Raw genomic sequence first — 27179 nt, forward strand, 5'->3', positions numbered from 1 at the left:
TGGATCTTTAACCCACTGAGCAAGGCCAGGGATCAAACCCACATCTTCGTGGGTACCAGTTGGGGTCTTAACCTGCTGAGTCATGATGGGAACTCCCTAAAAGGGTATTTTTCTGAATTTCTTTAGGTTAAGTCTTTATTATCATTAAAAAAAAATACAATAGTCTTATGAGTTTATACTACAGGGAGGTATACTACATGTAAAAACTATAACATAGAGACTGTTTATAAGCAGATGGACCTATACCACTACAAGGTTTTTACATTTTACATGTAGAAGTCTGTGAGCATTCAGACTGAAACTGCACCTTCAGTTCTCCTGGTTCTCAGGCCTTCAGACGTGGATTGAAACCAGACCATGGATTCTCCTGGGTCTCTAGCTTGCTTGGCACCTTACCTTGGGATTTGTCAGCCTCCATAATTATATAAGCCAATTCCTTAAATCTCTCTCTCTCTCTGTATAAATAAATATACACAGAGAGAGAGAATATATATTCTATGTATATTGGTTCTCTTTCTCTGGAAAACTTTGACTTATAGGGTTTATTCCAGGAATGCAAGGTTAGTTCAGCATTTAAAAATCAATTAAAATTGTTCACCATATTAAAAAAAAGTATGTGGATATTTCATTAGCTACAGGACACAGATTAGCAGCAAACCATTGGAAAATAAATAAAAACAACTTATTTGACAATAGCATAAATATAAAATAGAAGTAACTGTGAAAAAAACAAGTGTAACTCCTATGTGCTGAAAACCACAGAACATTGCTGGCTAGAGAGGTCCTAAATAAATTGAGAGGTATAATGTCATCATGTAGTCTCCACTACAAGACTCAGTATTATATAGATGTTAAGTCTATAGATTTAACACAACCTCAATCAAAATTCCAGCAGAATTATGCTAGAAACTGTGAGGCTATTCTATGACTCAAGCAGAAATGCAAAACAATTTTAAAGAAGAACAAGGTTAGGGGATCCACACTACCCGATTTCAGGAATCAAGACAGAGTTTTATTAGTGAAAAGGTAGGCGTACAGATCCATGGAACAGAATTGAGAGTTCAGAAATTGACTCATCACTGATGGATGACCAAGGTGCCAAGGCATTCAATGGAGAAAGGAAAAGCTTGTCAACAAATGGTGTTGGAAGAACTGGATACCAATATAGAAAAAAAAAATAAAGAAAAACCTTTTACCTTTACCTCACATCATACTCAGAAATTACCTTGAAATTGATCATAGACCTAAATGTATAAGATTAAAATGGTAGAACTTCTGGAGGAAAGCAAAGTTCTTGGGGGTAGTCGGAGGTTTCTCAGATAGGATCCCCAAAGGCATGCAACATTTAAAAAGTTGTATTAAACTTTAACATTGTTGATCTTTAAAAGACACTGTTAAAAAAAATAAAGAAAGCAAGATAGGGAGTAGGAGAAATTATTCACAACGCGTATGTCTTACATAGGATTTGTATCCAGAATATATATTGCACTTTTACAATTCAGTAAGAACACGAACGACTCAAAGTGTGAAAATGGTAAAATCTGTGAATAGACGTTTTTCCAAAGAAGACATACAGATGGCCAACAGGCACATGAGAAGATGCTCAGCATCACTAATCAGGGAAATAAAATCAAAACCGCAGTGAGATATCACCTCACACCTGTTGGAATGGCTATCATCAAAAAGACCACAAATAACAAATGTTGGTGAGGATGTGGAGAAAAGGGAATGTCTATACACTGTGGGAATGTAAATTGGTGCAGCCACTGTGGAGAACAGTATGGAGGTTTCTCAAAAAACTAAACATATAACCCAGCGGTTCCGCTCCTGTGTATGTATCCCAGGAAAATGAAAACACTAATTAGAAAAGATACATTCTTTCCAGTGTTCATAGCAGCATTATTTATAATAGCCAAAATATGAAAGCAATCCAAGTGTCCATCAACAGATGAATGGATAAAGAAGATATGGTATATATACACAATGCAGTATTACTCAGCTGTAAAAAAAAGAATGAAATAATGCCATTTGCAGCAACCAAGAGGGACCTAGAGATTATCACAGTAAGTGGAGTAAGCCAGACAGAGAAAAGATAAATATCATATGATATTGCTTATTATGTGGAATCTTTAAAAAAATGCAGATGAACTTATTTCCAAAACAGAAAGAGACTTCCAGACTTATAAAACAAATTTATGGGTATCAAAGGGGAGAAGGAGGTGGGGTGGGGATAAACAGGATTTTGGAATTAACACATACACACTACTACATATATAGTAGATAGCCAGCAAGGAACTACTGTATAACAAAGGGAACTATACTCAATATTTTGTAATAACCTGTAAGGGGAGAGAATCTGAAGTTTATATATTCATATACGTAACTGAATTGCTGTGCAGTACACCTGTTCACACGAATTGCTGTGCCGGTCACACGTTGCTGAAACTGACATGATATTGTAAGTCAGCTATACTTTAATAATTTTTTAAAAAACAAACAAATGTAAGAGGTTAGTAATGGGGGAAACTGTACAAGGGCAAGAGGGTATTTTCTGTAAACCTAAAACTGCTCTAAAAAAATAAGGTCTCCTAAAAAAACAGTGGAATACCTATATCCAACGTCCCCTCCTAGAACCCATTTCAAGTTAATTTTCTTAAAATTTGAATTCAGTTGAGAAAGGAATCCTTTACTACACTTTCAGTTGCACTGGCATTTTTCCTGTGAATTCATTTTCCAAATGATATATGCATTCCACATACCATATTCCTAGTAAATTATTTTCTTAGTCTTTAACCCTCATTTATTCCTCATTCAAAAGTTTGCCTAAAAGATTCAAGTTAGGGAGTTCCCTTTGTGGTGAATCTGACTAGGAACCATGAGGTTGCAGGTTTGATCCCTGACCTCGCTCAGTGGTTTAAGGATCCAGCATTGCCGTGAGCTGTGGTGTAGGTTGAAGAAAAGGCTTGGATCTGGCGTTGCTGTGGCTCTGGCGTAGACCGGTGGCTATAGCTCTGATTAGACCCCTAGTCTGGGAACCTCCATATGCCAAGGGTGCTGCCCTTAAAAAAAAGGACAAAAGACAAAAAAAAAAAAAAAAGATTCAAGTTAGATTCAAAGTATCATGACTAATTAACTGATTTTGATTAGAACTAGCAAGGAATAAACTAACTTTTACTTTCCTCTTTTTATTTCCATCTTTTTTTCTCTACGGGGCGTCCCTGAAAGGGAGTTTCGGACCTTGGTAATTGAGATGGTGATGGCCACGGATATGTCCTGTCATTTCCAACAAATCAAAGCCATGAAGACTGCTCTGCAGCAGCCAGAAGCGTGAGTGGGCCTGTGACATCATGTGTTTTTATAGGTGTTTGACCTTGTACTTGTCCATGTCACTGTACTTTTCAAGTTTATCCCCTTCAGGATAACTTTATCAAGTGGTCTCATAAAATAGTGATGCTTGGAGGGGAAAGCATGAAAAATCTACCTATCACAGATATGTTCTCATCAGGGTTGAAATAAATAATAGGGCCAATAGCAATTTGCTCCAATTAGAATTTAAAGCATTTCCCTGCTGGAAACTAAATTATCATATATCCCCTCAATGCAGGGGGGCACTAAATGGAAGTCAGTATGTGATTCTTGGATTCTTGTTGTCTCTTTCATGATGGCAGTCATTCCAGAAATGGCTTTGCATCAGTTTTGGAGGTGTACAGTTCAATAAATGTGGAGACTATGCTGATCAGTATTTCAGTTGTAAGATGAAAATGATGCTTTTCCCCAGTTTGGCTGCAGTGGGGTCTGAGATGGGAGGATGGAAGGGATTTTTAAAAATAGCGATTTATTAGAAGCTCTTATTGAGGTTCTGTAAGTTTGGTCATCATGTGTTTGGGTCCTTTGGGTTCACAGAATTGAAAAGCCGAAAGCGTTGTCTCTGATGTTGCACACAGCAGACATTAGCCATCCAGCAAAAGCCTGGGAACTCCACCATCGCTGGACAATGTCACTCCTGGAGGAGTTCTTCCGACAGGTACTTGCTGCTCTGCTACCCTTCCCCGCTGTCACCCCCATCAATGGACAGCATTCCGATTTTTGTATTTCAGCAACAGTGTGATAAGGACTATGCCATTACAGTCATCCTCTTTTTGGAGGGAAGGTTCGCTACTTTTTTTTCTCTTTGCCTTCTTGTCATGTGATGTTTGAATCTCACTTAAATTCTGATTCTCAGAACAGTGTGGTATTTCTATCCTATGCATTTCTATTTGGGAAAAAAAATGCATTTCCTTGTGCTAATCTTTTGCCAAAATATCATATGAAGAATGTTTTTCCCTTTATTTTTTTTTTTTTTAACATGGTGGCCAAATGGCAGTCACTTTGGCATTGCCCTGTGGGATAAAGATGTTAATCTTTAACCCCTTTCTCTGCTATAATTGGCTGTTTTTTTTCCTTTTTAGCAAACAAGGCCATGTTGTCAGATTCCAAAGCCAGATGGGGCTATTTGAGGTCGGGAACTCACTGGAAGCTACTGGTCCAATTATGTTTAAACTTACTGCATCCTAAGACACGGGGATGTGTTTTCTATAAGAATAGTCAGGGCCTTTAATGAGTATACATTACTTTAAAAATTTTTTTAAAGTGCATGGAAGTAGAGAAATACAAAGGTAAATAAATGTACAGGACCAGGAATGCTGTCTTCTCAAATCCAGGCATGTGTACTAATAAGCTCATCTCAAGAAGAGCTGCCATAATATAAGAAAGGGAATGTATATATATGTATGGCTGGGTCACTTTGCTGTGCAGCATAAGTTGGCGCAACATTGTAAATCAACTATACTTTGATTTGAAAAATGGGGGGGAAAGATCTTTGGGGGACATAAACATTAAAAAGAATATCCATAAGTAATTAAAAATAAAACAAAGGTTTGACGTTTCACATAGACAGACAGACAGACAGACAGACACACACACACACACACACACACACACAAATGTGCTTTAAGACTTGCGATCCTGAGGTTGAAGGCAGATGACATGTAGATTGTGGCACCTGAATTACAGTTAATTGAAGGTAAAACAGTTAATTCATTAATTCTTGGTAATTTACTAAGGGAAGTTACAGTACAGATTCGGAGACCTCTGAGATTCCATAAAACATTACTTATTAATTCCAGTCTCAACTTTGTCCCCTAAACTGGCAAGAGATACACTCTTTCACTGGTTACTTGGATTTTTGAAAGTGATTTATTCTTTTTTTTTTTTTTTTTTTTTTTGTCTTTTTGCCTTTTCTGGGGCCGCTTCTGCAGCATATGGAGGTTCCCAGGCTAGGGGTCCAATCAGAGCTGTAGTCACCGGCCTACACCACAGCCACAGCAACATGGGATCCGAGCCGAGTCTGCAACCTACACCACAGCTCACGGCAACGCCAAATCGTTAACCCACTGAGCAAGGGCAGGGACCGAACCCGCAACCTCATGGTTCCTAGTCGGATTCGTTAACCACTGCGCCACGACGGGAACTCCTGAAAGTGATTTATTCTTATGATGACTCTTATTCTCATGATTCTAGTTTGAATGGAGAAATTATAAAAGGCATTTCTGGGTTTTTTTTCCTTCTGAAGCTGTACACAATATTCTGTTAGGGAGGACTAGAATTAACAACATACTAAACAAAGTTCAGAGGGCTCTTTATTGGAATCTTTATTCCAACTATTTTGTGACCTGGGATTAATACAATCATTCCTCTGGTTCCCAGTGGTCTTACCTGTGATTTTTTTTTTTGGGGGGGGAGGTAGATGGGAGGATTTAAAGGATGGTTGGACCAGATTTTTTTCTTGGGGTCCTTCCTGCATTAACTGTTCTACGTTTCCTCTATTCTGTCCAACACTTGCACACACGTGTACACCCCTAAGCTGTTCTGTGAATACACCAGCAGGTACCCTATTCTGCATATAATCATTGCTTGGCCTCACAGAGTAGTTGTCAAGGGGAACCCAAGTGTGTGAGAGAAACCAGAGCTGTACAGGTGTGGCCAAGGTGTATATTCAAGAATGACTGCAAATTCATTCTTTTTTGTTGTTGTCTTTTAAGGGCTGCACCCACAGCATATGGAGGTTCTCAGGCTAGGGGTCGAATTGGAGCTACAGCTAATGGCCTACACCACAGCCACAGCAATGCCGGATCCTTAACCCACTGAGCAAGATCAGGGATCAAACCTGTGTCCTCGTGGATGCTAGTCAGATTCGTTTTCACTGAGCCATGACAGGAACTCCTGCACATTCATTCTTAATCAAGGGCTCATTTTGATCCATTCTTTTTCAGAAGTTACTTTTCTAATATAAATGAAGGAATGTTCTCCAAAACATTGCTCCTCTTATCAAGCACTTTTTTTTTGATCATTACTTTTGTAATAACACCCCCTATAACTAGAAATATTTAGTCTGTAGCCAGTGCTAAGGCATAGCTAACTTGTATAAGTTTGAGGTAGTGAAGTGATCCATTTTTTTAATTGTAGAGAGTGAATATGAGAAAGTAATTAAATATTTTAACCTTTTTTTTTTCCTATTGAAAGAAACATTCACACACTCATATACACTTGAATTGAAAGGAGATGTACCAGAGGCAATGTTAAAATAACGGTATTGAATTTCTTGACAATTGAGAGTGGAATGTTCGCTCACTGGACTGGAACTATTTTTTAGTAATTAGGATTCAGTAAATTATTTTTATTGACTTAATATTTTAACCCAGATGCCGTAAGCCATGGTAAATAACCCATGTGGGAGAAATGTTGCCTTAGCTCCTAACTATAGATTTTAAATTGGACAGTTCAAATGGGAAATCTCAATTGGACTGTAGAGTCTTTAAAAGAATTATGTTTAGAAGTTGGGTTATATTTCAGTATAAGGATATAGCCTCAGTGCTTATAGACCAGACTTTCCTTGCTTTGCTAAAAAGAGTAAGTTACATCTTCAGTTTTATAACCATATTTTACAAAATCCAAGCCACAGCCTTAGGTCCTTTTCAATGAAATATCGACTTTAAAGAAGCAAGGTTTGCCTCTTTGGTAAATACATCTTATAAAACTCTTGAAGTTCATTTCCTTAGTATGGCTGTATATTTTTATATACATTTTATATACATTTCCTATAATTCTTTTAATTTCCTCTGTGTTTGTGGTTATTTCCCCATTTTTTATTTCTTATTTCATATATCAGTGTTTTCTCCCTTGCTTATCTATAAAATCAACTAATCATTTGGTTATTTCTTGTATTACGTTATTTATAATGTCTTAATTGTTGTTTTCATCTTTATTAATTCATCTCTTCTGCTTGAGTTTATTTTGTTCTTTTGCTAACTTCCTGATTTGAATGCTCTATTCATTTGTTTTCATTCAGCTTGTTAGATATTAGAAAATGCAAAGCGTGGAGTTCCCATCATGGCACAGCGGAAACGAATCCAACTAGGAACCATGAGGTTGTGGGTTCAATCCCTGGCCTTGATCAGTGGGTTAAGGATCTGGCATTGCCGTGAGCTGTGGTGTAGGTTGCAGATGAGGCTCAGATCTGGCATTGCTGTGTCTGTGGCATAGGCCAGCAGCTATAGCTCTGATTCAGCCCCTAGCCTGGGAACCTCCATATGCCTTGGGTGCAGCCCTAAAAAGACAAATGAACCAAAAAAAAAAAAAAAAAAAAAAAAAAAAGAAAGAAAAAGAAAATACAAAGCAAGGAGTTAAGGAGTTTGTTTTTTTCTTATCATGAATCTCATAGGTTTTGTTATGCAGTGTGTTCACAATCATTCTTTTCTAAATATTCTGTAATTTTGGTTTTGATTTCTTTTTTACCCAAGAGTTCCTTCAGATGGAGGTGTTTGTTTATGTAATTTTCCAGTGATGGTTTCCTTTGCTTTCTAGTTTTGTAATTAATCTGCAACTTATTGAAGTTTGATCAAAGAATTTTCTTGTTTGGATTTTATCGTGAAATTCAATTGTCACCGATTGTATAATCAAGTTTTGTGACTGTCCATAGCTCCTGAAAAGTAGATTTATTTTCTACATTATTTTAAAAAATGTGATCTATTGGGAGCTGAGAGGTGTTTATATTACTGTCTCATTCTACATGGTATAGGTTTTGCTTCATGACTGTTGATTCTGTGTTATTTGGTCTTTGAATATCAAGAACTGTTTATTTATTGTATCCTTTATCATTATGAAGCCCTGCTTTGTTGTCTTTCCTAATCCTAGATTTCAAATTTAGCTCATTTTAAGAATATGACCCTTGTCTTTTCACAACTTTTTACTCCAGCCTTTCAAAGACACTTTGGTTTAGGGGTGCCTCTTAAACACTGTATATAATTGAGGCTATTTATGAGCCAACCTAAAATTCTTTTATTATTTGAAATCAGTCATATTAACATTTATTGAAATGACAGGAATCTGTGCTCTTAGGTGCCATCATATTTTGTATCCTGATTTCTGTTTTTATGGCTTCTTTTTAAACAGTTCACTGTATTGGCAGTGCCATCTGCTTTGTTATATATGTATTTGTTCTGGTGACTTAGAAGTTTTATATTACATTTTCAGCTCTTCTGGTGACTTACCTGATAATGAAAACTTCACTGACTTTATTTATTTAGATAGTATCTATTGTCTCCTTGCTATAAAAATTAGTATACTTCCTCCCGACTCTTCCCACAACACCTGGTTTTATTAAATTGCTTAATTCTTATCGTCTGTACCTTTGTTATTTAAACATAGCTTTATTCCTTATATGTCAGCTTTGAATTATAAATTTGCACCCCCATTTATAACACATAAGACAGCCAGGGCTTATTCATTACCTCCCAACACCTTTCCCATTTTCCTTTCATAACCTAACTAATTCCTTGTTACTATTTGTTGGCTATATTATTTCTAAATTCTCCATATTTTCTAAGTGAGCATTCTATCTCATATAGTATCTGCCGTTTACAAAAAAACACTCCAAACAGTGTGACCCAGAAAGGTGGAAAATAAACAGATTTGGCAAAAGCATAGTTCTCCATTTGTTCTTGTCTTGGCTCTACTCAGTGCTGGCACTTTGGCCATGATTGATCCATTTATTTATTGGTTGATCAAAGTTGTTCCTAGAGTGGTTTCTTCTAAAAGTACTAAAAACCACATTTTGTGCATTTGCAAGTTTTTCTGCTGCTGTGGTACTTGGGTCACAGTTTGCTGGGGTAAGGCATTTGGGGGGATCAAACTTTCTTTCTCTGAGGTCCTCTTTAGATTTTGTTCATACCTCTTCCACTCGTGAGTATCGCTGTGGCGAGATTGGAGGCCATGCTAGAATTATTTCCATGTCTAGGTGATCTCTCTTTTTGCTTATGTACCCTTAGGATTATTTCTTTACCTTTGAATCCCAGGGACAGAACTAGAATATATTTCAATAATGATTGTTCTATAATAGCTTTTTTTGAGACCCGGCATGCTCTTTATCTGTGTCAATTCATGTCACATTGATTAAATCTTGAATGATTTTCTTATTCACTTGGTTAGGTCTCTTCTTTAGGAAAGAGTTATTCATACGTTGCCTCTTTTTTGCTTTTAGTCTGTATCTGTTATCTTCCTTTAAATCTTCTTTAACTCTTTGATCTGTAGTATTCTTTCATTCTTCAACTCCATGCCGCTGAACATATTTTTATCAAGAACAACTCTCCTTTGTGCTGTTTCCAGTACAACCTTCATTTATGCAGTGGTTCTGTTTTTCTTTTCCATGTATTCCCTGAGCTCTGCCAGCTCCTGTTGCTCTGAGCCCTTGTTCTTGATAATTTCAGGAATTTCTTTCTGACCATGGTGCTACGTTTGCTCATCACTTGTTGGCACTGGTTTTTCTGGCGAGCGGTCCCTGTCTGTTATTTTTATTTTTCTGATTCTGTATTCTTTTTTTTTTTCTTTTTCGTGTGAGGTATCTTCTCATAAATTTTCTTTTTCCTCCTGGTAGTGGTGGTAGTGCCACATCTGCTTCCCCCTCCTCCTCCTTCCTCTCTTCCTCTTTCTCCCTCCTCTTCATCCCCCTTTTTCCGCCAACCCCTTCTCCTCCTCGTCCCCCTCCTCTCCTTCCTTCCCTTCTTCCTCCTCTCATTCCTCCTCCTCCTTCTCCCTCCTCCTCTAGAGATGTCATCCGCTCTGTGAACATCCCATGTGGAAAGAATCTTTGTCTCTCTTAAGTGGTTTGCTGCTTACAGATAGCTGCTGTAACAAACCAACCCTCAAATGGGTACCAGCACACATAACGTGGAATTTTAACCCTCATTCATGTAAAGTACAGACAAGTGTTTCTTTTTTATCATTTTTTTTATTACTCAATGAATTTATTACATTTATAGTTGTACAATGATCATCGCAATCCAATTGTATAGTGTTTCTTGACTGGCAGGTGGTTTACAGTAAGCAGTGGTTTTAGATCTAGACTCTACCATCTACCTGGCCTCTCTGGTGCTTACATACATCAAGGCACCAAAAGAGGGGATGACATAGAGAGAGAGGGTGGGTGTAGGAGATTTTGTAGGCCACAACTGTGGTGGGAATACATCTTTTCTCTTCTTGTTTTTTAATCTAACGTAAACTGGCAGAGATTCTGGCAAGCATACTCTAGTTGTGCAGACAGGAAATGGAAAGAGGGGGTGGTTTGTGAACAGCCAACTGCCTAATTGCTCCCCCCCTCTTGCTTGTCAGAAATGTCCAAGTGGCCAAAGGAACTTGGATTCACTTTGTGTTCATTCAACAAACATTCATTGTGTTCCCTTTGCAGATCCACTGCATGACTTTATAACCCCTACCACAAGAGTGATAAGTTCTTATTTTTCTCTCCTGTCCCGGAAGAAATAAAATGAGCTCGTTTTTTTAAAAGAAATCCTTTGTGTCAGCTGAGCCTTTTGCCCTTTTTTGAAAATATTGATCTCTTTAATAAAGAGGAAAGTATATGAATAATTCCACAAGGGCCAGAGTTATAGAGCCATACAATATTTATCATTTAAGCTGGATTCACCTGTAGAAGTATATTCTTCCATATTACTTTCTGAATATTTTTTCCATTTTATAAATGTATATGTCTTCCAGAAGGAATTCATTGACAACTTTTTAAAAATAGGCTCACGTTCCCATTGTGGCTCAGTGGGTTAAGAACCTGACATAGTATCTAGGAGGATTTGGTTTCAATCTCTGGCCTCACTCAGTGTGTTAAGGGTCCAGCTTTGCTACAAGCTGTGGTGTAGGTCATAGATGTGGCTCGGATCTGGTGTTGCTGTGGTTGAGGTTTAGGCCAGCATCTGCAGCTCTGATTTGACCCCTAGCCTGGGAACTTCCATATGCTGCAGGTGTGGCTGTAAAAAGAAAAAAATATAACATAAAATGGGCTTTTAGTCGTTAGCAGTAGTAACTAATTAAATCCAAAAGGTGTAAGTGATGTGTCGATGTGGGCATGGGCAAGTCGGTGGGATAAGACGTTGCTTAATATCATGCACTTTTTCAGTAATAAAATCCAGATTAACACATGTGTCTTAATAGTCAAATGGTTAGTTGTCATGATCTCTTTTTCTACACCACCCCCATTAAAATGCACCAGCAAACAGCTTGCATCCGTACTTTACAGGGAGTAAGAGTTTTCTTTGTGTTCGCTGAGCTAGTCCATTATACCATTACACAACTACAATTTATGTTACAAATACTCTTCCTCGTCTTCATACTGCCCAGGTAGAAGTAGCTTGGGACTGAGTTATTTTTATCATGGCTCTTCAGAGAGAGAAAGCGAGCAGCCCTCAGCAAGGCATACTCGGAAGCAGAGGAGCCAGTATGTCCCATGGGATTTCATGGAGAAAGGGGTACAGAGGGAACTAAGCCACTGCAGGTCTGTCCCTGAGCCTCTTGGAGGTCCCCAGTGCCCATTGTGACCCCCCACTTTTCAGCTTCCTCAGAAGCCCATTCCTTTCCAATAGATCTTTTCTTTTTTTTTTTTTTTTTTTTTTTTTTTTGTCTTTTTAGGGCCGCACCCACAGCATATGGAGGTTCCCAGGCTAGGGGTCGAATGGGAGCTGAAGCTACCAGCCTACACCACAGCCATAGCAATGTGGGATTCGACATCTGCAACCTACACCACAGCTCATGGCAATGCTGGATCCTTAACCCATTGACCGAGACTAGGGATCAAACCCAAGTCCTCAGGAATGCTAATCGGGTTTGTTAACCACTGAGCCATGATGGGAACTCCATCCAGTAGATCTTAAATGGGCGTGTAACCTAACATCCTTTCTCTTTGGTAACATGCCTTAGAAAGAAAAAACATTCAGTTTTTGAAGTAGGCCTGGTTGTCAAATCAGGTTGTGATTATCCTTTATTTACTGTTAGTTCATTGGTGACATTTATTAGAATCAGAGTGTATTTGATGCAAGGAATGTTTCTCAGATCTTCACTTAAATATTAGAAATATCTATTGGGAAACAGTAATTGTTCTTTTTATCTATTAAATACATTTTCTCACTTAGTCCTCATTGTTAACTCGACAAGGTAGGGATTATTATCCCACATTTCGCAGATGATGCAGTTGAAATGTAGAGCAGGACAACAAACTTCCTGTGATTGCGTAGGTGGTGGGAGCAAGGCCAGATTCAAACCCAAGTCTGTAGCCATTAACCTGAGCAGGTACTTTTCTAGTAAAAAGAATCACACAACTTTGTGGCTCTAAGAAGGGTGACACACGTTCCTCTGGATGTGTGACTGACGTATTGAGCTCTGATTCAGAATGGTTTTTATTTTTATTTTTATTTTTTTTGTCTTTTTTTGCCATTTCTAGGGCCACTCCCATGGCGTATGGAGGTTCCCAGGCTAGGGGTCTAATCGGAGCCTTAGCCGCCGGCCTACACCACAGCCATGGCAACACGGGATCCAAGCTGTGTCTGCAACCTGTACCACAGCTCACGGCAACACCGTATTCTTAACCCACTGAGCAAGGCCAGGGCTCGAACCTGAAACCTCGTGGTTCCTAGTCAGATTCCTTAACCACTGAGCCACGACAGGAACTCCCCAGAACAGTTTTTAAAAATCATCTCCATCATTATTTAGACTTTCCATAGCAGTTGCTTATTTTAGTGTTGCTTTTTGGTGGAATTGAGAATGTATTGGCCAGAGAATCATGTTTTATTATTGTCTAACTTCATAACAAATAGCAATTATTTACTCTGCTTTTGTTTTGGTTCACTTTCCATTTATGGACTGAGCCCTGCCATGAAAACCCACAAAGCACTTACTCCAATGTGTGTGGTTTTAGATCGCACTTGGAGAATGATTCCAAATCAGTCCAGCGAGGATGTGTGTCTTGGACACTGCCCATAGCTGGGAGGGGGTGGCTGCTCAAGAAAGGCCACAGGCCACACGGAACAACTTGAGAAACACACAGGAATTCTGACTACATTGCTGGTCTAGGCCGTGTGATGCATTGCTTTTCTTATTTTCCTCAGGGGACCTATTGCTGCCTGATGAGGCTTTCTGTACAACAGCATGCGCCTTTGCAGTTGGATGGAATGATTGGGCCCCAGAGGGCTTCAGCCTCTTGGTGTCTTTTATGCAGAGGAGCAGCGTCCATAAGGACTTGTTGCATAATGTAATTGTAATAATTAAAATAAAGACCAGTGGTCTTTGTGGCAGCTGGAGTGGTGAAATAAAATCTGGTGGCTCAGCCTACTGTTCTTAATTTACAGTGACCTCTCTTTTTTCTAGGGTGATAGAGAAGCAGAGCTGGGGCTGCCTTTCTCTCCTCTGTGTGACCGAAAGTCGACCATGGTTGCCCAGTCGCAAGTAGGTACGTGCTTGCCAACCCTTTGGTTGGAAAGAGATGCCAGAGGGGAGTGTCTGGAAGTAAGCTCAAATGCTCGCAGTGATTCTTTGGCTGGGAACCTGGCTCTCGTCTGCTGGGCTCTGCTCATGGCTTTCGCTGGTTGGGTTGATGGAAGAGCTCTCCCATCCTTCTCACTGGAGTATAGCTGGTTCTTGGGGAGATTAGACAGTGGCACCTGCTGTCTCCATCATTCCCTGCCAGAGGAAAACGGGACCTCAACACTAAGGCAATGACAAGACTTAGTGGCAGGAAGCCCATGCTATTGCAGCCTCTCCATTCTGTGTGCAATACCGGAAGTGTCCTCAATGCTGCTTCCTCTAGTCCTGTTTCCAGGACAGCGGCATTTCCTGGATGACCCTACTTCTAGGAATGGCTCTGTTAAAATGTTTCCTTCCTTCCTCCCTTCTTCCCTTTAAAAAAAAATTAGCAACCTATTTGTAAAGATAACTTTTTCTAATAATCATAATGTATACGCATTACAGAATTCCTCACGTATGAGAGAGGGTACCAGTGCCCTACATAAATTAAATGTCCATCAGTGATCTCCACCTTGGAAAAGTGTGAAATCATTCAAAAAATCGGTTTAACAAAGATTTATTCGTTTTCTTTCTACTTGCATTTTATGTGCTTATTTTGCATAATGTATTGAGTTCCTATTAGGTGTAGAGCACTGCTAAGCACTATAACAGATGCTATTTTTTAAAAGGCAAATTATACTTGGTATCTGCTCCCAACGACATTGAACCAGTATGGGGTGGTGGGCAAGCTATTACGAAAACAAGACCTATTAGAGTGTTACAGTGCTACGACAGAGATTGTACATGGTACAAGCAGGGGCAGAACAGTGTGTGAACCATTAGACCAGGAAAGACTTGTTTAGAGGTAATATTTGAGCTGAGGCCTAGGAGACAGGTAGGCAGTGTCTAGGCAAATGGTGATACGTGTTAGAGTTGGATGGGGTAGGTGGAAGGACATTGCAGGCAATGTCTGCACATGCTAAACAGAGAAATTCACAACAGTAGAGTATGGTCAGGGAATTAATTAAAACAGTTTCATTTGGCTGGGCAGTGGGTAGGGAGAAGGATGCAGTGAGGGACATGTTTGGAGACGTGTATATTGTATTAAGAATAACATGTGCTCATCCTTTTCAGTAGGAAGTGAAGGCATATCTAAAGAATTTAAAATAAGGTGAAAACTGTATATGAATTGATGTTTTAGACTAAGAGCCAGCAAACTCTAGCCTATGGGTCAAATGTGACCTGTCGCTTGGTCTTGTGAATAAAGTTTTATTTACAACACAGCTAAGCTCATTCCTTTGTGTATTGTCTATGGCTGCCTCTGCAATACAGAGGAATTAAGGATATGATGTGGCTACAAAACCTAAAGATTTATCATCTGGCCCTTTACAGAAAAAGTATGTCAATCTGCTTTAGAAAGATTTCTATCATAGTAGCATGGAAGATTAATTGGAAGGTTTGGAGTAAGACTGAAGACGATGTGGTGCCTCCTGCAACATTATAGGGAGGAGATGCTGAGTATTCGAGCTATAGTACAGGGGCTTTCCAGGAGAGAGGTAGCGTATAGAACATTAAGGATTGGGCTGAATGCAATGCAGAGGTAAAGCCAGCAACTTGAGTAAGTGGTTGGACCATGGTCTCATTTACAAGGTTGAGGGAAAGCTGATGAGTGAGTTTGGTCTGGACGTATTGAATGAATTTAACTTGTGGGAAAATAAGGTGAAAATACTGTCATCAAACACTTCAGGTTCAGCTTAAAATTATAGTGCAATTAACTAAATTGAAATCTGGAGTTCAATGTTTCCTTATCAAGATGCTATTGGTATTTGGGAGGCTTCTTGTTTTGCCAGTGACGTTAACAGGATTTTTAGCATCCTTCACTGCCGGGCATTAAATGCCAGTATCATTTCCACCTTGGTCATTGTAAAAACCAAATAGGCATGCATATATTTCCAAATACCATATTCCCTTTGATTGGTGTTTTGTTTACTTGCAATTTTCATGTGTCTGTGTAATGTGTTACCACCATTAGTTCCAGATCATGTATTTTCTCCTGATGTGTCACAGACAACTTGGGTATGTTTGAGCTGTGAGACAGTCCCTCTAGTCTATTGTCAACTATTTCCCCAGCAAGGGATGTCTCAAGACACAGTTCCAGATCTGACCCCTCTCCCAGTTTCCAAACCTGTGCCTTCCCATCTGGCACAGCAGCTCTAAGACGGATCCCACCATCTTTCTCCCCAGCTACACTTTCCCCCATTGTCCCTGTTCTCTCTGCTTTCCTGTTGGAGCTCTCTGACACATCCCACCCAGAGGCAGGACCACCTCCTGCTGTACATTTTCTGCGCCTCCATCACATTCCCGCCTTAAAAGGGCATAGCCTTCCTTACCTTGCCTTTGAGCTGTTGCAACAGCTTCTGAAATGATTTTCCCAGCCTCAGTCCCTGTTGCTCTCTCCCTTCCCATCCATCTTGCCAGATCAATTTTCCCAAATAACTTTTAAAAAATCTTAAGACAATGCTGCCCAAGCATCGCAAGAGAGTTCTAGTGCTTAGGACTAAATCCTAATCCTTTAGTCGGACACTTAGGAACCTCCCTCCGTGAGCTGATAATGACCTGCCTTCCCAGGCATTCCCTTTCTGATTCCAAAAGAATACCTAAGCCCCAGTTATTCCCCAGGCACATCCCACACTTTTTTCCATCCTTGTCATTGTGCTGATTTCACCACCCTCCACCTAGAATGAATAGCCTTAGGGTCAGCTCCCATATCACAACCTCCGTAACAGCTCCCATATCACAACCTCCGTAATGCTGCTTGGAGGGAAAATACCCTCTGTCCCGCACCTTCCCAGAGACCTTTATTTGGGCTTCTCCTTTGGCCCTCTCCGCTTTGGTGCTCATGTAATTTCTCCCACAAACCTTGCAAGAGCAGGCAGGCTGTGTGACACATCTCAGTCTTTTATGCAATGCCTATGACAGCATTTTTTTACGTAGTGGATCTTGAATTTGCATTTTTTAAGCACTTTATTGAACTATCTACTGAAAAAGTCATAGGAAAGTTATGGAGGAGAAATGGAACAGACTCCTGAGAGCAAAACGAGAGATATGTTAAATGATTACGACCAACTGATTCCGTCCTAATCTGATCTGGCGCTCTTGTGTAGAAGAAAGATACAGCTCATCAGTTTGCATGGGACAACACAGAAAGGCCCAGGTTCATATGTAGTTCCTCTGAAGCTTTGCTGTTTCTCTTCAGGTTTCATAGATTTCATCGTGGAACCCACCTTCACTGTGCTCACGGACATGACAGAAAAGATCGTGAGTCCACTCATTGATGAAACGTCTCAAACTGGTGGGACAGGACAGAGGCGTTCAAGGTCAGTGCTGAAACTTAAAGGCTGGGGATCAGGGTGGCTCGTCTGTGTGGATAGAATCCTTTTGGAAGGGATGGGGGTGGTGCTTCATAATGATGTTCACCCTCCCACGTCCTCCTGAGAGCTGTCTGTCTCCTCCTCCTTCCCAGAGGGGTGACGTCCGGCTCTCTGTACTTGCCAGGCTAGGCTGTAAGGGGGCGACCAAGGTCCAGGTCATGACCAGCAGGTTCCCAGTGCGCCCCACCGCTCTTTCGGTACCTTTGCTCAGAACAGCACCAGGCACTGATGTTACCTGCTGTACCCTCAGAGTCCTTGCTCTGCATACACCAAAAAAAAAAAAAAAAAAATGTACTACTGATCAGAGTTATCACAAGAAGTGAAGCTGACTTTCATTTCTAGGTTGCGGAAGAAAATGAAGAAGGGGAAAAAAACGCATGTTAAATTGCCTTCTGCCACAACATCATTATCCTGCATGTTGATTAGCAGTTGAACAGTAGAGCCTTTGGAATCCTTTGCTGGGTTAAACACCCTGGCTCTCTTACGTGTTAGCTATGCCATCATGCCAACAGTTGCCTCACTTTCCCCATCTAAGGAAGTATGGGTTTTTTTGTTGTTGTTGTCTTTTTTTAGAGCCGCACCCACAGCACATGGAGGTTCCCAGGCTAGAGGTCGAATCGGAGCTGTAGCCAGCGGCCTACACCACAGCCACAGCAACTCGGGATCCGAGCCGCATCTGCGACCTACACCACAGCTCACGGCAATGCCAGATCCTTAACCCTCTGAGCGAGGCCAGGAATCGAACCTGCAACCTCATGGTTCCTAATCAGATTCGTTAACCACTGCGCCACGACGGGACCTCCAGGAAGTGCGGATTATAGTATTTGTAGGTTACAGGTTAAATGAATGATTTAATTACATTAAGTCCTTATAACAGGGTCCAGCACAGAGGCAGAGCAACTACAATGAAGCTAGTGTGCAGTCTTTATTAGTAGTTTGTATTCCTACTAGTACTACTCCTTTCCATGCAAAACTTGGACTTTGTCAGAAGGCAGAGAAAGGGAACGGAGAAGAAAAAGAGAAGAAGGGAGCAAGAGGAGGAGTAAAGAGGAGAAAGAAAGGCAGGAAGACTCTTAGGACAGTGGGATCCCAGGGATGCGGAAGGTGGACGGACGCAGTCAAGACTGCTAGGCACACACCCCCTGCCCCTGCAGGCCCTGGCCGGAGCCCTGTGCTGCCTGTGCAGTCAGCCTTGGTTGTCATTTAGTGGGTTTGCATTTGTCAGTTACTGCTCTAGCCCCCTGAAAGAGTGTGATTCTTCAGCATTTTCCAGCAGGATGGCACTGTCTATATAATAATATGTACTTCTATATGTCTTAAAGTTGCCCATATTTAAAGCTTAAATTAATAGTGTATTTTTTATAAAAAGGTCTATGCATGACTGCTCTTCCAGAATCTCTAAGCTGCCTGTGCCTCTCCACCTTCCCCCAGGAACATAAGGAATCACCATGCTCTGGCCTTGGGGATCCTGAATCAGAGGCTCTTGAGTACGGGAGCCGGTGGGGGGGGGTGCTGGAGAATAAGAAGACCAAGTGGCCAGGTAGCTTGGAAAAGTGATCAGTATGGAGACAGGTGGAACTGTGGCTCCAGGGAAACGTCACGTTCAAATGAGTTCATTTCGAAGCGTCAAAGACAGAGAATTCACATGTGGGGAATCTAGTCAGATGGAAAAATAAGATCTGAAATACAGGGATTGTGGGGTATATTAATCCTCAGAAGGCTAAAAATCTTGATTTTTTTTTTCTGCCAAAGATGGAGAATGTCCTAGTTGTTGTATATGGAAACCAGGAATTATAAACCTCAGGCCCCAGGAATTTCACAACAGTAACTTGATGAGTGTTAACCACTCCTCTCTTAGCTATGTGCATTAGCACACATTTTCCAAACACTAACCCTCTCGTTTGGTGTGGTTTTTTTTGTTTGTTTGTTTTTGTTTTTTTTGTCCTCTAGTTTAAACAACATCAGTTCGTCAGACGCCAAGCGATCAACCGTCAAGAGCTCTGGCTCAGAAGGAAGTGCCCCAATCAACAATTCCGTCATCCCCGTTGATTACAAGAGTTTTAAAGCCACATGGACTGAGGTGGTGCACATCAATCGGGAGAGATGGAGGGCCAAGGTGCCCAAAGGTAAGCTGTCCACACCATGCAGACCCACGCGCCAAGCAAGGCATTGCCACTTTGGTGGATAGATGTTGCAAATGAAGCCCAAACTCAGGATGTAGACTCGCATTGCTGCATGTCAGGATCAACTGTCTTTTTCTCTTCATCATATCTGACGCTCCACGCAGGATAGAGGGAGGCCGACCGCCAAGCCTTCCAGCCGCATGACCTTGGTGCTCTGTGACCAAACTCCTCTCAAAATGAAGGCTCTGTAGAGGAGGGGGGCTGTATTTCTTGATTTCTCCTCGGCCCTCTTGTCATTCTCATTTCATGTCAGGTGGCACAGCTCTAAGGCCTTTCTTCCTGCTTTTATGTTAGTGAGGCCTGGCCAGTGACCACCTCCGTCAATATCTTGGGATAGAAGAAGCTTTAATTTCCTTACGTGCATTTTTACCTTCCTTTTGTGTTCTCAGTTTCCGTTCCGTCCTTACTCAGGCCGACCTTCTGAAATGAAGGTACCTTGCAGGTAAACAGAAACTCAAAGACAGGAAAGTCATCACTCTTGGTACTATAAACAACAGCAACAACAACAAAAAACTGACATTGGTTTGTTCTTTGTGGTTCTTTTGGGTTTTTTTTTTGTTTTTTTTTTTTTTTGTCTTTTTGCCTTTTTTAGGGCCACTCCCGCGGCATATGGAGGTTCCCAGGCTAGGGGTCAACTCAGAGCTGTAGCCGCCGGCCTTCGTACGCCAGAGCCACAGCAACTCGGGATCCGAGCCTCGTCTGTGACCTACACCACAGCTCATGGCAACGCCAGATCCTTAACCCGCTGAGTGAAGCCAGGGGTCGAACCCGCAACCTCGTGGTTTCTAGTCGGATTCGTTAACCACTGAGCCACGATGGGAACTCCTGGTTTGTTCTTCGAAAGCTGGCATCCGTTTGCTTACATGTGTATTTGTGTTTATTGAGCACATGCATAAGAGTCGTACATAGCTCATGCTCACTCTGTAGTCTAGGTAGGAACACATACCTTGGGTAAGTGTTAGGAAGCTGTGATGCCAGATTCCAGAGAGGGACACAGATGTGGCCCTACAGGGTGGCCCTACAGCTCAGTGATGAGGCTCATCTCAGTGGGTTTTGTGGGAGGAGCTTCCAACAGTAGTCAGTTTTTGCCAGTATCTCTTGAGTGCCTCCTGTAGGCCAGGCCCTGTACTCAGTGTTACTCACAGGGGAATAATAGACATCCTTGTCCTCAAAGCTCACAGTGTCTTGGGTGGGGGGTGGAGAGGCGTTAACACAGGATTTCTTTCAAAGGAGGAATGGAAGGTCACCAGCACCCATCAGCCCTGAGCCCCAGATGCTCCTAATAGACAAGAAACGTTTTATCCCCTGCCGCAGCATCCCACACTTTTATCGACCCAGTGTCTGCAGAAGTGAGAAGAAGGGTGGGTGTAGCCAGGCACAGAACATTCTGGCAGTCTCAGTCCTCATACATGGGGCGGCAGCTTCTAGTGTGGGAGACGAGACCTCACTTTTGGAGTTATTCAGAGGCCACCACTGTGTTGTGTCCATGTGGCTGCTCATTTCAAATGGGGCAAAGGGTTTATATTTATGGCTCTTTTAAGACATACCTGGGCCCTTGTCATCGGGGGCAGATGTTGCATCCTGAACTATGGAGGGAGTCGTGTCTCTCCCATATTCTAGGTGTAGCCTCTCTCAGTCTATGCAGATGCTTTAAACATCCAGTCCTCCCAGTTGGCTGGCGAGGCAAGCAGCAATGGCAGCTATGCATCTTTTCAAAGAGGCACTTTCTTATGATCAGTTACACTCATTACACTTGAAAGTCCAATTCCTGACAGCACGCAATTTAAAGAGGTACTTCAAAATAATTCGTTTGCAATTATCTGGCTTACTCAAATTACCTTCCGCTTCCCCCCTTCTGGGGAAGCATTAGACCATTTATTTTTCAGAGGAAAACTGGCCCTTTAAAAAAGACAGATAAATAAGCTCTAGTAGTTTTTAAATATGTGAGATATGCTGAGAGAGATAGCTTTTTTTTTTTTCTTTTTTTTTGGCTTCTTCGGGCTGCACCCATGGCATATGGACGTTCCCAAGCGAGGGATCACATTGGAGCTGTAGCCACTGGCCTACACCAGAGCCATAGCAACGCTGGATCCGAGCCATATCTGCGACCTACACCACAGCTCATGGCAACGCCAGATCCTTAACCCACTGCGCGAGGCCAGGGAGCGAACCCTTGTCCTCATGGATACTAGTCTGGTTTGTTACTGCTATGCCATAATGGCAACTCCTTTTTATTTTTTGTTTTTTGTTTTTAGAGATAGGCTTAAGCTAACCTCTTCCTAAGCTTATAGGGGTGCTTGGAAAGACATCTTTCAGCTAAAATTGAAGGGCTGCCTGAGGTTGTACCCCGAAGGAGGTGATGTATTTGGAGACGGGGAGCAAGGGGAGAGGGTGTAAACAAAGGGCACAGCCCTTGGGTTTTGTCTCTTTTGGAGGAGGATAGATTAGCTATCCAAGCAGAAGTTCCTTGGGGAAAGGGAGAACTGAATCCCTACTCACCCTGTGTGCTTTGGCAAATTCAGGTAGATTCTTTGGGAAAATTCCCTTTGAAAATTCGCTATGATAATAGACATCACAGAGTTGATGCAAAGAACAGAAATTATATGTGTAAGACACTGAGAAGAGAGCCTGCACGTGGTTAGTGCCTGATAAGTGGTAGGTGTTGTTTTTTTTCAAACATTGGAAAAGAAAGTTAGAGGTTTGTTTGAATGCAACGTTAAGAAGGTGGAGGTCAAAATGCCAACCTATAGTTAACATCTTGTAACACTGTCAGCCTCCCAGTAATGCTGCTGTTGGCTGGTTAACTGGTGTTAAGTCCACATCATTTTCCCATCAGCGACTGGTTTGTACTAGACCATCCCAGGCTATTGTGCTCGTTATTCTTTTTTTTTTTTTTTTTTTTTTTTATTTTCCCACTGTACAGCAAGGGGGTCAGGTCATCCTTAGATGTATACATTGCAGTTACAGTTTTTTCCCCCACCCTTTCTTCTGTTGCGACATGAGTATCTAGACATAGTTCTTCGTTATTCTTTTTTGCCAGAAAAACCCTGATTTCATCCAAGGCTGCCCTGTGTGGGGTACTTGAATATATGTTGTTATTAAATTGATCAGAAGTGGAATTGGATCTAAAAATCTTGGTTTAATTAACCGACTTGATTTACAAAGCTAGCTAGGCCAGAATGCATAGTTGTTTGAAAAATTAAATCCATGTTTTTTACAGCTCTCAGAGCTGAAAATTATTATTCCCAAAGATGTGTAGGTATAACATTGCCAGTCTAATCAGTATTGATAAGTTTCCATTTGGTGTTTAATACTTTTTAAACATGTTTTTTTCTGGTGTAAAAATAACAGGTGTTTACATTGCAATGCTGAAATATAAACAAAATATGTAAAGAAGAAAATAAAAACCCTTATAAATTTTCCAGCCAAGTATAACTATTGTTGAAATTCTGATGTAATTCTTTTTAACTTCATTTGCTGTGTGTATTTATATAGGTAAAAATTTGCCCTTAAATAGGGATCATATGTAATATGGTATTTTCTGTCTCTGTATCTATTTTGAAGATTTTATTTTTATATTGAATATTCTTAGGAAGTATGATTTAAATCGGCTACATTGTATTGCAGTTTCTGCCTTACTTTTTTCCAGTTAGTCAGTTTGTCTTATGCTTCTTAACTTTGTTTATGGTCTTTTAAAATACATCCTTGGAGTTTCTGTCGTGGCGCAGTGGTTAACGAATCCGACTAGGAACCATGAGGTTGCAGGTTTGGTCACTGCCCTTGCTCAGTGGGTTAACGATCCGGCGTTGCCGTGAGCTGTGGTGTAGGTTGCAGACGCGGCTCGGATCCCGCGTTGCTGTGGCTGTGGTGTAGGCCGGTGGCTACAGCTCCGATTAGACCCCTAGCCTGGGAACCTCCATATGCCGCGGGAGTGGCCCAAGAAATAGCTAAAAAGACAAAAAAAAAAGACAATAAAATAAAATAAAATACATCCTGTTTTTATTTTACTAGAGATTAGCTTTATCTTTTTTATTGAATTCGTTTCCTATATATATATAAATATGAAATAGTATATTATGATACTCCTTTTCAAATGCTGAGAAGTTTATTGAATTTTTTAAAATTTTTTCTATTGTCACTCAGTTTTTATTGAAATAGTATGAGAGGTTCAACTTAGGTAGACTATAAGTAAATTGTTACTTTGCAGTTAACTTATCCTTTAATATTGTTTCTGACGTATACATCAAGTTTTATATTGACAATGGTTTTTATTTAACACTATGAATTTTGGGGATTTTGTTTTGTTATTTTTCGGTCATGCCTGCAGCATGGGATTGAACCCAAGCCATAGCAGTGTTAATGCCAGATCTTTAATGGCTACGCCACCAGGGAACTCTATAATCTACTAATTTTACTGCACATCATTAATGCATTTTCCTCATTCTGAGTTTTTAACATTGATTGGGTTTTTCTGTCAGCTGAAGCACTTTGGCTAAAATTTGTAGAAAGGTCTGATGGGAACATCTTCTGAGTCCTTAACTATCTAGAAGTACCTTTCTGCGTTCTTGTACATAATCGAAAGTCTACTATACAAAATTCATATAGCGTTTTGGTTGTTTTGTTAATTTCTCTCCTTTTCTTTCTCTCTCTTTTTGTAGATGAAATAGTCATTTCAGAAAATCATACTAAGGAATAATTATCCCAATACCATTTTAAACCAAGAACCTATAGCCTCATTTATTCAGAAAGGCAAATTAAATGAAGAAATCAATGCATTTCTCCAAGACTGCACAGACATTCAGCATAGGATAGAACCAGCTCTCAGGAGGAATGCAATTTATGGGCCATGAGGGTCTCTGCTCTGCCTTAACTCTTTAGCTGCTTGCTTTAGGCCATTTTGGCTGTTTTTATAATGATCACATTGCCACAGACAGTCTGAAATGGAAAGCAGAAGGAAACGGGATTAAACTAAAACGTTTGCTTTCTGCTAGTCTAGAGCCTAGGAGTGTCACAGATGCTAAATCTGAAACCTGAAAAGTTAATTCTTTGCATATATGTCATTTTTGGAACCTGTTATCATGTACAGATTAATTGTTCTACCTCCTGCTTTGTGTTAAAGTAGGAAAGATTTTATGTATATTAATAATTTCACCCTGAAAATACAAGGGGATTGGATTACAGTGGAACAGATGTACTTCCTGTCAGTGTATTTTTCGAATTTATGTGTTTGCTTGTTTTTATGTACTTATCGAGAGTAGGAGCACTGGTGCTGGGGGCTGATCACACTAATTTGAGATATTTCAGAGAGGTGAGAAAGAAACCGGAGTGGAGAAGACAGGTTGTAGGGCATTTCAGAACCATTCACTGGAACACAATTGCTGCAGGGAAAGGAATCATACTGGATCTGAATGTGAAGTCCTAAGAGCTACCAGTCGTTGATTTAAACATTAATTGCCTGCTGTCAGTTGTCACTGAGCCCAAACAGATTTGTGTCTGAAATGTGCCCCCACCTCCCGGGATTTTTTTTTTTTTTTTGGCCAGATTTTTTCCTAGAAAATTGGTCTGACTCAGTTGTCAAATGAATTTTTCTTGCTCAGATAATATTTTGTGCTCCTGTCGCAAACCAGAATTTAACACCTTCAGCTTCCATCCAAATTGCTTTTAACTTGGGGATATTCTGAAGGTTGAACGTTTGCCACAGATTCAGTGGGAATCCTGTGAGGGGAGTATATACATTGGTTTACCTGATACCTGAGTGTGAATGAATTTTCTCCCCCCCCCCCTTGGCCCACTTTCCGTCGCTGTGTAGTAAGTACAGTCATTCTTTTACGCACCTGCTTTAGTGGTTAAGGAAACTAACATTGGTCAAATGGCTGATTCTTTCAGGATAGGACTTTATCGTGTGTGTACTTCCTGTCTTGTATTCCGGTCTGGGTTGCTGATGATGGAATAGGTCCAGGTCAGGTTCATTGGTAGATAAGGTGACTCACACCCATCGTATACATTTCATTTAGTCTACAAAGACCCCACGAGCATCTGCTAGATGCCAGGTGCTGGATCAAGCACTGGAAATTCAGTGATAGAGATGACATTAGACCTTTGTCCTCAGTGCACTCATAGAAGGATGAGAGGAAGTCTGGACGAATGTTCTGGGGAGGATTCTGTGGGCCTGCAGCCTCCTGAGAATGCCATCTCACTGTCTTCTTCTGTAAGGGCATTCTTTTCCTCTTTAGTTGTACCCCTTAGTAGAAGTCGGAAGACATACTGTACTGTATATGCACATAATTATGTGATTTTTGTCAAGAGATATTTCCTTACCTTTTTATCGTAAATTATAAATACATCCTGTTGGGAAGTAGAATGTCATGAAATATTGAATGGCAAATATTTAAAATTTAATCAGTGCTTGTCAATCCAGACTGCATGTTAGAATCATCTGGAGAGCATTAAAAATATCCTACTCTTGCCCTTGTCCCTCCAGAGTCTGATTTAACTTGTCTGGGGTGAGGCCAGGCCATCGGTTTGGTTGGGTGCATGGATGAATCAATGAAAGGATGAATGAAAACTTCCCAGCATATTAAGGAGGACATCTGAGCCAGGCACGTGGAAGGGCAGGAAGAGTTAAATGAAGCCAGAGATCACAGACATTCACAAAATGTAATGCCGAAAAGCCCCGTGAACACGGGAACCTGGAACCAGGTCTGGGCTTTGTGCGCCTTCGCAGCTGAAACACAGGGAACCATGATCACGTGCATAACTGCTCCGGTGCCCATTAGATTAAAAACACACTTGTCATCTATGAAGGCCACCTGCTTTCAGGGCCAAGGCTCACTAAGGGACATAAAGAGCACCCCTGGTGATGAGGTGTGGGATATTGTAACACAGCTAGAGGAGGAAGGCGATAATGCTTTTCCTAGGGGAGGGTGGAAGGCCTTTTGAGTGAATTAGCTGCTAAGCAAGTGAGCCTCCAGACCCCGGGGGAGGACTGGTCTCTGTTAGGTGCCTTCCACGTGTGGTACTTCCCACCGCCCGGCTCCGCTTCATGGCCTCCACGGCTCTGCATGTTCCCACCCCTGCGTGTCCTTGGTCCTTTGACCATGTCATCTGTCACTAACCCCTCACTAAACTTGCTTTAGCCGTACGGCCAACTCACTGTCCCTTGAACATACCAAGCTCATTCCAGTCTTACGTTTTCAAATTTCTGCCTAGAGTGCTCTTTCTCGTGATTATTGCGTGGGCAGCAATTCATCATTCAGGACTGGTCAGATGTCACCTTCTCCACCTCCTTCCCTACGGCTCCCTCCTTCCCTCATGCTCAGCCATGTTATTCTTCCCTACATTTTTTTTTGAATAGCCCTTTTCACCATTTGAAATTATCTTAGTGATTTGTTTGCTTAATTGTGGTCCTTTTTACTCTATAAGTCTTCTTGCTTGCTGCTCTATGCTGCCCAGTGCCTGAAATGGTCCTTGACATTGTAGCTGTTCAATAAATATTAGTTGAATGATTGTATTAGTTTTTTTGGGGTTCCCCCCCCCTTCATGGACATAGGCAGTTACACTATTTTTTTTTTTTTGTCTTTTTAGGGTCGCAGCTGCTGCATAGGGAGGTTCCCAGGCTAGGGGTTGAATTGGAGCTCTAGTTGCCGGCCTACACCACAGCCACAGCAACGCCAGATCCAAGGCACATCTG

The 27179-nt window shown here is 41.1% G+C and overlaps 1 protein-coding gene across 9 annotated transcripts in view; it reads left to right on the forward strand.

Moving 5' to 3' along the window:
* Positions 1-27179, forward strand: part of PDE1C (phosphodiesterase 1C) — a 592240-nt gene that overhangs the window by 507581 nt on the left and 57480 nt on the right. For all 9 annotated transcript variants that reach the window (XM_021079205.1, XM_021079206.1, XM_021079207.1 and 6 more), the window contains 5 exons: positions 3226-3327; positions 3904-4024; positions 13741-13822; positions 17132-17252; positions 19257-19432. In XM_021079205.1, coding sequence (XP_020934864.1) covers positions 3226-3327; positions 3904-4024; positions 13741-13822; positions 17132-17252; positions 19257-19432 — 602 coding nt within the window. The remainder of the gene's footprint in view (positions 1-3225; positions 3328-3903; positions 4025-13740; positions 13823-17131; positions 17253-19256; positions 19433-27179) is intronic.

Source organism: Sus scrofa, chromosome 18 (assembly GCF_000003025.6).
Source record: "Sus scrofa isolate TJ Tabasco breed Duroc chromosome 18, Sscrofa11.1, whole genome shotgun sequence".
NCBI classification, from domain to species: Eukaryota; Metazoa; Chordata; class Mammalia; order Artiodactyla; family Suidae; genus Sus; species Sus scrofa.